Source organism: Lathyrus oleraceus, chromosome 1 (genome assembly GCF_024323335.1).
Source record: "Lathyrus oleraceus cultivar Zhongwan6 chromosome 1, CAAS_Psat_ZW6_1.0, whole genome shotgun sequence".
Classification (NCBI taxonomy): Eukaryota; Viridiplantae; Streptophyta; class Magnoliopsida; order Fabales; family Fabaceae; genus Lathyrus; species Lathyrus oleraceus.
Window position 1 is genome coordinate 426146722 of NC_066579.1, and position 10026 is coordinate 426156747.

Sequence of the window (10026 nt, forward strand, 5' to 3'; positions counted from 1 at the left end):
TGATCACCATCAATCAACCCTTAGAGTTGTTGCAGATCCTATTCTATTCTCTCCCCTTGATTCGAGTTGAACCAAGTTCTTCAAGTGCTTCGAACAAACCTCCGGTTACCGCTACCTTATTACAAGAATGCCACGTTCTCCAAAACTTCAGCTCGATTGATTTCCAACGCAAGTCGCTTGAACCCTAAGCTTTCTTCACAATCCCCCGTTTACCGCTACTTGTTTGATCGAACCTTTTGTTCTTCAAACGTTTCACTCGGCTGAATCTGCGAAGCAAAGGTTAGTGCAAAACCCCCCAATTCTTGGAGAACAAAACCTCAAGGGTTTTATTCAAGAAAAACCCACACAAAGTCTCAATCCAAACTAAGATAATCCAATCTTATTTGAGCGTTATCACAGCTGCAATGCACAATGCTCAACAAAGATTATTATGTGTGATTATTGAGAAATGCAATGAAGAATGAAGATGATGAGCACTTTGGTGTATATCTTTCACTTTTCTTGTTAATTTGCTGAAGAAGAGACATTTGAATATTTATATGATGCATGGACAAATAACTAACATAACATAAATATTTTGCAAAGTTACACAACAAAAAATTAAGTAAAACAGACGATGAGTCGACTCAAATAGGGGATGAGTCGACTCAAACAGAGTTTATTTCAGGGTTGAGTCGACCTATGACTCGACCTGTTCGAACCCGTGGCAATATGGTTCAAATGAAAGTGGGAAATGAGTCGACGTAAGGAGTGGATGAGTCGACTCATTCAGGTTTTCCAAGAATGAGTCGACCTGTGACTCGACTTGTTCGGACCCGAAGGTTTTGTTCCGAGTCATGAGTCGACTCACAAAACTTAAACTTTCAAAAATGAGTTTTGCAACGTATTATGACCAATTTAAACCGATCTCCTATGAACCTGGGATATTTACTATGATTAAGTGCATGATTCACATATAAGATATGCTCCTATATGCTTGGACACACTGAACCTATATTTTGAACATGTTAAAGGATGAATGCTTTCTATGCTATGATGATATTATCCAAAGACACGTTGTGGACGACTAGAGAGGTTTGACATCATTAAAATAAGGACTAAGCATATTTGCCCTCACAGAATATAATTGTTAAATATGAAAATAATGTAAGGAATCACAAAAACGAATACATATTTGAAATCGATGGACATGTTAGGACATATGATTTCACATCTGGGAAAAAATATATTTTATAGTACCAGATAATTATGAAGTATTAAATTTATAAAATGAGTGGAATGACTCAAATAATATATACGAATTGAGTTAAATGAGTATAAACGATGAGTCGATAATTCAATTCTTTGTGGCAGCATTTTATTTATATTATTAGTATTATTAATAATAAAATATTATTATTAATTAAAATAATTAAAATTTATTAAAATGTAACAATAACACATCATCATGATTCCTTCAAAATAATAATATTTTTGGCACAAGAAGCGAAAAAAAACTACACAAAGTTACTATGTGCTCTCCACCATCTTGAAACATCACCTACCTACCTTTACCTTCTTGTCTCTTTGTGTCTCTCTCTGACTCTGACTTCTTCTTCTTCTTCTTCTTCTTCTTATCTCTCTCTCTTACACTCTTCTTCGCACATTCTCCTTTTCCTCTCACACAAAAAATATCAAACTCAATTCTCCTTTTATCATCACAATCTCACCTTTCCCTTTTCAACCCTCAATCAACGCATCTCTCTCATAATTCTCTTTTCAAAGTTCAATTTTTTCACCATTTGGTGATCTGGGTATGGCTATAATCAGGAACATAATAGAAGACATGAGATCGAGATCTCAAAGGGTAGTTGTTGTAGTGGAGAAGGAAGTGGTGGTTGGCGACGGTTTAAGACAGAGTTGTTGGGCCAACATGCCACAAGAGCTTCTCCGTGAAGTTCTCCTTCGAATTGAAGCGTCCGAGGACACGTGGCCGCCGAGGAAGAACGTTGTCGCATGTGCCGGAGTTTGTCGGAATTGGAGAGTCATCACCAAAGAAATCGTTAAAAAACCTGAACTTTCTGCTAAGATAACTTTCCCCATTTCTGTTAAACAGGTTTTTTTCTCTCTCTCCATTCTCAATTTCTTCCTTTTTCCTCATATGGGTTTTGCTCAAAATCAATTTTTTAATTTTATGTTAGATTTTGTTGTTTTTAATGGAAAGGTTTTTGTTGATGACTTGATGCATTGAGCTTAATTGGGTTTTTGAGTTCTAATTTTAGCAAGCTTAATTACTTGAATGAGTGCAACAAGGGTTTCTTATTTCTTACTTGAAATGTTTTGGTGTTAAATATTAGGAAAGTTTAGTACAATTATCATTTTTGTTTAATCTTGGTGTTTGTTGTATTGAATTATTTAAACATTGTTTTACCACAACAAAAGAAAAGATACATGTTTGTTTTGATGAGGAAGTACTAGTACTTATCCATGTTATAGGAGATGTCAAGTTTAAAGAGTCATTAGAGTTGAAAAATCATTTCAATGTTTTTTGTCTTCCAATTTGTTACTCTATTAAGTAACTTAATTTGTTTGAGATATTGATAATGTTTTACTTTGTGACCACTATTTTCCTCCTTGTGGAAACTTGTTATTTTGGTTGGTCAATGTTATTAATGGATATTGTTGGGTTTTTGGCCTAATTTTAGTTACTTTGGGACCACTAAATTGTGATGTTAAGTTTTTCAACTTTTCTGAAACTTTTTACATGAGAAATTGCGGTATAATTTCTGCGAAAGACATTGAAATGACCAGGTTTTGTAGCATCTGGTTATTATGACTATTATAATTAGCATGCTTAGTCCATAATTGCATCAAATGTCTTCTACTGGTTTGGCTAGGATGTAATCATGTTTTGGTTGAGTTGTGGCTGTTAGCACCAACACATGTCAATGTTCAATAACAACACGGCACTGACTCGTGTTATTACATTCAATTATTTCCATTCTCAAATTGTTATTGGTGTTGACCTGTTGGTGCTAGTGTTAGTGATAGTGTTTGTGTTCGATGTTCGTGTATGTGTTTTCACTCGAGTACTTCTTTGTTTGTGATCTATAATTTTCAAAACCAAAAAGTAGAAGGTGATGTCACTGTTTTGGGCTAATTGAGTGGGCACCATAAGATGCCTGTTTGGTGTGGAGTACTATACATGGAATATCTTAAGATTCCCTTGTTTGTGGAAGGACATGATGATTGAATATGACTTTGGTGTTTGTCTTTATATTCCTTAGTAGTTTAGTAATACATTGTGTAACAACACTATGGCGTTATTACCTAACATGTTTCGTCTTCGTACCCCGTTGATTCCGCCAAACCCGTTCCCTTGGTTATGGTTTCGCTGGATAGTAGATAGGGACAGTGAGAATCTCGTTAATACATTGTTTAACCACTATGGCATCACCTAACATGTTTCTATTGGTAAATAATTTTTGCAGCCCGGTCCAAGGGAGAATCTCCTTCAATGCTTTATAAAGCGCAACCGGTCCACTCAAACATATTATTTGTTTCTCAGTTTAACTAGTTGTGAGTATCGTGGTTGATTTCTTTCTCTATAAAACTTTAGTTTATTTGTTTCGCGTCATTCTCAGCTTTCCTTTTTGAGATCTAAAGCTTCTTTAATTCAGCGTTAGGTGATGACGGGAAGTTCCTTCTGGCTGCTCGCAAAAGTAGACGTCCTACCTGCACGGATTATATCATCTCTCTAGACGCCGATGATATGTCAAGGGGAAGCAATACCTATGTTGGGAAACTGAGGTAAGCTACTAACTAATCAGATTCTATTGCCGTTATCGTTGCGCTGACTTATACCTTTTTCGTTCTCTTGTAATAAGATCAAATTTCCTCGGAACAAAGTTCACAATCTATGACAGCCAGCCACCTCATACAGGAGCTAAGTTTACTAAAAGTCGTTCTACTAGGTTGGTGAATCTAAAGCAGGTTTCACCCAAGGTCCCAACCGGCAACTATCCCGTGGCTCACATCTCATATGAATTGAACGTCCTTGGCTCGAGGTAAGCTTTGCGTATTGCAATTGTTACGGACTTCATAGATCGACTTCACTATTCTTACCATCTATATATTGCTAGCAGGGGGCCTAGGAGAATGCACTGTGTCATGGATTCCATACCATCCTCTTCGATCGAACCAGGAGGAGTAGCTCCTACACAAACCGAGTTTTCTCTAAACAACATAGAAATGTTTCCCATGTTTCCTTTTTTCCGATCAAAATCAAATCGTGTGATGGAGAATTCTCTCTCCGGACCCCTAGTCGGTGATCAAAAAGACGGTTTACTTGTGTTGAAAAACAAGGCTCCGAGGTGGCACGAGCAGCTGCAGTGTTGGTGCTTAAACTTTCACGGACGGGTGACAGTTGCCTCGGTTAAAAACTTTCAGCTGGTGGCTTCTGCAGAGAACGGAACTGCTGGACCCGAACACGATAAGATTATTCTGCAATTCGGAAAAGTTGGGAAGGATTTATTTACAATGGATTACCGATACCCTATCTCGGCATTTCAGGCATTCGCAATCTGCCTCAGCAGCTTCGATACCAAGATTGCTTGTGAATAACATGTTTAAACAGGTATTCATTTGAAATCAAGTATTTTAAAATTTGATGAATAGATTAACTATAGAAGATTACTGGTTTTTGCAGATTATGTTACAAATTACAATCTGAGACATATGTTTGAATGAATGGTGTTAGACTGAAAATGTATAAAGACGATGCTGCACATATGAGTTTTCAGTTAGTTTCTGGAATCACCATTCATTGTATGCAGAAAATTTGAATGTTACTTGTCTCATTTATGTATATTATTATTATTATTGCATTTCCCTTTGTGTTGTAGATAAATTCTTTCTCACTCATTTTTTCTTTTCTTTAACAATTTGCTTTTCATTTTATGCAATATATATATATAGTGGTTGAGTCTCGACAAGTTTTAGGCTTTTGTGTTGCAATTCATACACCACCTTGAATGAATATGAAAATAATATTATTGTTTTGATTAAGCTTAACCTTTTCTTGATAATGAAGTCCAACAATTCTTAAACTATGTGAAGAAACAAACCTAAGTATTTAAAAAATGTTACTCCTTTTAATCATATAATAAAAAATTCTCTTTTAACTAACAAAATTCTCACCCTACAAATCTAGTTAAGATAGAAAATTAATAATCTAGTTAAGATAAAAAATTAATAAGCCATATATTGCAATATACTTTTTGGTTTAATTTTTCCCAACCAAGCACATTAATGTTTAAGTACTTGAGAATAAAAAGTTAAAAAATTAATAAAGTTAGATATATATATATATAATCCATGATTAATTCTTTAATGCATAAATAATGCATCACAAATAGAAGTACTTGAGAATAGAAAGTGAATGAATAGTAGAGTTATCATAAGAATAGAACTGAATTTATTATGTTTGCTTTTGCACAAAATAAAAATAATATTGGAGGAGGGAATATTAGATGCCCGTATAAGAATTGTAATTGTGTGAAATTTGGAAATCTAAGAGAAGTGAAGGAAAATCTATGAAGGAGGAGGGGACTCATGAGTAAGGATTTCAAGTAATAAATTGTGAGGATTTCTTAATACGCTATTTATTATATTTATTATATGTAACTTTGTGATTGGTTGAAGAAAATACTTATTTGAACTGAACTTTATTATTAAAACTCAATGAATACAAAGAATGGTAAGAGTATATTTATATACTAAAATTAGAAAGAAAAATAACCAATAATAAAATTCTGATGACAAAATTATTTAATATCTAATACCCCCAATAACCTTGAGGATAAATGGTCTTTACTCTAAGTTTAAGCAAGTTACGGTTGAAGTATTGAAGGTTGAACGATTTGGTGAAAAAATCGGCTACTTGTTCAGAAGAAGAAATAGATAGGAGGCGAAACAAATGTTGCTGAAGTTTTTCACGCACCAAGTGACAATCCAAGTCGATGTGCTTGGTACGTTTGTGAAATGAGGAGTTGGTTGCGATATGTCGAGTTGAAGCATTATCACAATACAACAAAGCTGGTTGAATAAGATGGACAGGAAGAGCTTGTAAGATATTAGTGAGCCATTGTAATTCACACATAGTGGAAGCCATGGCGCGATATTCGGCCTCTATGGAACTTCGAGAAACAGTGGGTTGTTTCTTTGATTTCCAGGAAACCAAGGAATCTCTCAAATAAATATAGAAGTCGTTGATTGATCTACGAGTATCTGGGCATGTGGCCCAATCACAATAGGAAAAAGCTTTGAGTTGTATAAAAGAAGAAGAAGAGAAGAAAATGCCTTGAGCTAGAGAGAGTTTGAGACAATGGAGGACATGAAGAGCATCATTGTAGTGAGATTGGATGGGTTTGCTCATGTGTTGACTTAATTGTTGGACAACATAGGCAATGTCTGGCCTAATGTTCAGGATATAAATGAGCTGGCCAACAAGCTGACGATATGATGTTGACTGTCCAGAGGTGTGCTAGCAGATTGCGATAGGCGTGTGTCTCTTACCATGAGAGTAGAAGTCGGCTTGCATCGAATAAGTCCTGATGTTGAGAGAATATCAAGGACATACTTTATTTTATAGAGATGAATTCCCTTGCTTGATCTTGCCACTTCAAGCCCTAAGAAGTATTTAATGGTGCCAAGGTCTTTAATTCTGAAATGCTAGTGCAAGATCCGCTTGATGTGATTGATAATATCAATGTTGTTACCTGCAATGATTAAGTCATCAACATAAATTAGCATCGCAGTAAAAGTGGATGAGGATTTATGTATAAATAAGGAATGGTTTACAAGCATTGTGTAAAATTGTGTGATAGTAAAACATTATATAGTTTAGCAAACCATTGTCTGCTAGATTGTCTAAGGCCATATAAAATTTTTAACAATTTGCAAACTTGATTTGGATGAGTAGCATTGATTCCTTGTGGCAAGGACATGTATACCTCCTCACCTAAATCACCATGAAGAAAGGCGTTATGAACATCTAATTGGTGTAAATGAAAATTTAAAGATGAGGCAAGTGCAAGAAGTAACCTGACAGTGGTTAATTTAGCCACATGAGAAAATGTTTCAAAAAAGTCCATACCTTCGATTTTAGTAAAGTCGATAGCAACTAACCTTGCTTTATGTCTCTCAATGGTGCCATCGGATTTGAATTTGGTTTTGTAGACCCATCTACAACCAATTTCTTTCTTACCATTGAGAATGGTAGTGAAGATCCATGTCTTGTTATCACTAAGAGTGTTAGTTCATCATTCATGGCCTGCACCCAATGAGGGGAAAGAATGGCCTGCTTATAGGAAGTAGTATCAGGGGTAGGTTCATGGGTGGGGATAATAGGAGTGGTAGGGGGAGTATGTGTGGAAACAATGGGTTCAGTATTATGGGAACTGGGTGGAGTAATGTTTTGAAGGGGAAAGTCAAAGATGAAAGGATTGTCGTCGTCCAATGGAAGTGATATAGGAGATGGGTAGGGATGATTGGTGGGTGAAAGATAAAGAAATTGGTTTTCATAGAAGGTGCAGTTTCTTGAAATAAAGGTTGTTCTATTGTTGAGGTCATAAAGGAGATAACCTTTAATGGCTGTAGGATAACCTAGAAAATTGCATCTAGTGGCATGAGGGTCCAGTTTATCTCTGGTTTTTAAGAGGGTAGAGGCATAAGTGAGACAACCAAAAGATTTGAGATTAGTAATGTTGGGGGGTTATTTAAATAAAAGCTCATAGGGTGTGTGAAGGTCTAGGGTAGTGGTACAAGTCTATTTATTAAGTATATGGCATGACATAGAGAAAAAGACCAAAAACATTTAGATAGATGAGCATGAAAAAGGAGAGACCTGGTAACATTTAAGAGGTGTCTATGTTTCCTCTCAATAATGGAGTTTTGTTGTGGGGTTTCAACACAAATTCTTTGATGGATAATTCCTAGAGAAGCATAGTAAGATGCCATGAGAAACTCATTACCATTATCACTATGAATGTTTTTTATTTGACAAGAGAATTGGGTCATAGCATAATTGATGAAATTCTTAATATGAACTCTAGTTTCAGATTTGTTATGCATAAAAAAAGTCCATGTGTATCGAGTAAAGTCATCCGCAACAGTAAAAAAAATAGTGAAAACCATCTAAAGAGGGGGTCTTTATAGGGCCTCATATGTCCATGTGAAGTAATTCAAAAGCATGAGATGTTTTACTAGTGCTAATGGAAAAAGGAAGTTTGCATTGTTTAGCAAGATGACAAGCATGACAAACAAGAGATTTATGAGATTTAATGTAAGGAAAAGAAAAAGACATCTGTTGTAAAACATCATTAGATGGACGGCCTAATCGGTGGTGCCAAACATCTAAAATGTGTTGATCATTATTCACAGTCACAACATGGCTAGAGTCATTATTACATGAATTATGCAAATTGCAAGCATAATGTGTAAAAGTGGGTGACTTGTGCAGGATGTAGAGGTTTTTATGATGGATCGCCTGACCAATCATCTTGTGTGTAGATACACCCTGAATGCGACAAGAGTTATGAGAGAAAGAAATTTGATAAATCAAATTTTTGCATAACTTAGATATCGAAATAAGGCTAAAATTGAATTCAGGTAGGTATAAAACACCAGATAAGTGCAAGTATGGGCCATGATGGATTATGTCGAAAAAATTGGCAACTATGGTATGTCCATTGGGGAAATGAATATAAACAGGGGAAATAAGTTTAATATCAGAAAAACATTTTATATGAGGGCAAACGTGATCTGATGCCTCTGAATCCAGAATCCAAATAGAGTGATTGGTGAAAGTTATACTTGTATTAGTGAGATTAGAGACGATATGAGAAGAGTCAAAAATAATGTTCTTATTTGATGTATTTTTCTGAGCATCCTTCTTTGACTGTTGGAGTAAGGAGATAAGATGTTTATAATATCCCTTGAGATAACGCATGTTTGTCACTGTTATAGACAGAGGGAGTTGATGCTTTGTGATCAGACTGAGAGTTGATGTTATTGGTGCACATAACTTGAGTTCTGTTGTGATAACCGGGAGGAAAACCGTGTTTGAAGTAGCAACCATAAGTGGTGTAGTTGGTTTTGTTGTAATGCATGCAAAACATAGGGATTATGACCTTATCCACAACCTTGATTGTTGATGTTATTGACAAAAGAAATGGTGGAATCAGAAGCAATAGGTGGTGACGTGATTTCTTGTTGCACAATGAGAGAATAGACTCGATCAATACTGGGGATATGATCCATGATTAATATTTGTGTGCGAATTTTGTTGTATGAATCATTCAGACCCTTGAGAAAGCAAGAAACATACTCCATATCTTTGTATTTGCGAACGGCCTTGACGAGATCGCAAGTGCAAGGGATTGAACAAGAACATGATGGGGTTGGGTGTAAATATTCAAGTTTTTCCCATAAAGTTTTGAGTTCAGTGAAGTATTGAGAGAGGGTTTTATCACCTTGTTTAATTGAATGAAGATCACAAAGAAGATCGAAGAAGCGAAAATGGTTGCCTTTGATAAATCTTTCACCCAAAGATCAAAGGCAGAATCAAAACAAATGGTGCTTTGAGCAATGTGAGGTGAGAGAGTGCGGTTGATCCAGGATAACACCATGCTATTAGCGCAATCCCAAAGTTAAAAATTAGGGTTTTCGAAAGGGGTTTTTGCTGAGGGTTTCATTGATGAAGACGATTTTGTTCTTGGATGTAAGGGCACGACGCATCGAACGACTACAATTATTGTAGTTGTGATCGTCGAGTGGTGGTGTGACAAGAACGACGCCTGAATTCTCGCCAGAATGAACATAATAGGGATCCGAGGATTGATAGTGGGATCGTTTTTGGTGGATTTATTGGTTATAGGATCGTCACAAACAAATTCGTGGACGGAAACTTCATCATCGAAAGCCATGGAGAGAGCACAGAAAAGTGAAGGGTATTTTGGTAACTGACACCCTATTACATGATACATA

The 10026-nt window shown here is 35.9% G+C and overlaps 1 protein-coding gene across 1 annotated transcript; it reads left to right on the top strand.

The window, feature by feature from the left end:
* The first annotated feature begins 1495 nt into the window (after nucleotides 1-1495).
* LOC127079185 (tubby-like F-box protein 3) lies at nucleotides 1496-4865 on the top strand. The gene is made up of 6 exons (XM_051019607.1): nucleotides 1496-2095; nucleotides 3471-3558; nucleotides 3660-3789; nucleotides 3867-4046; nucleotides 4125-4615; nucleotides 4688-4865. The coding sequence occupies exons 1-5, from the start codon at nucleotides 1796-1798 to the stop codon at nucleotides 4600-4602; spliced, it is 1176 nt and encodes a 391-aa protein (XP_050875564.1). The 5' UTR covers nucleotides 1496-1795; the 3' UTR covers nucleotides 4603-4615; nucleotides 4688-4865.
* The last annotated feature ends 5161 nt before the right edge of the window (nucleotides 4866-10026 follow it).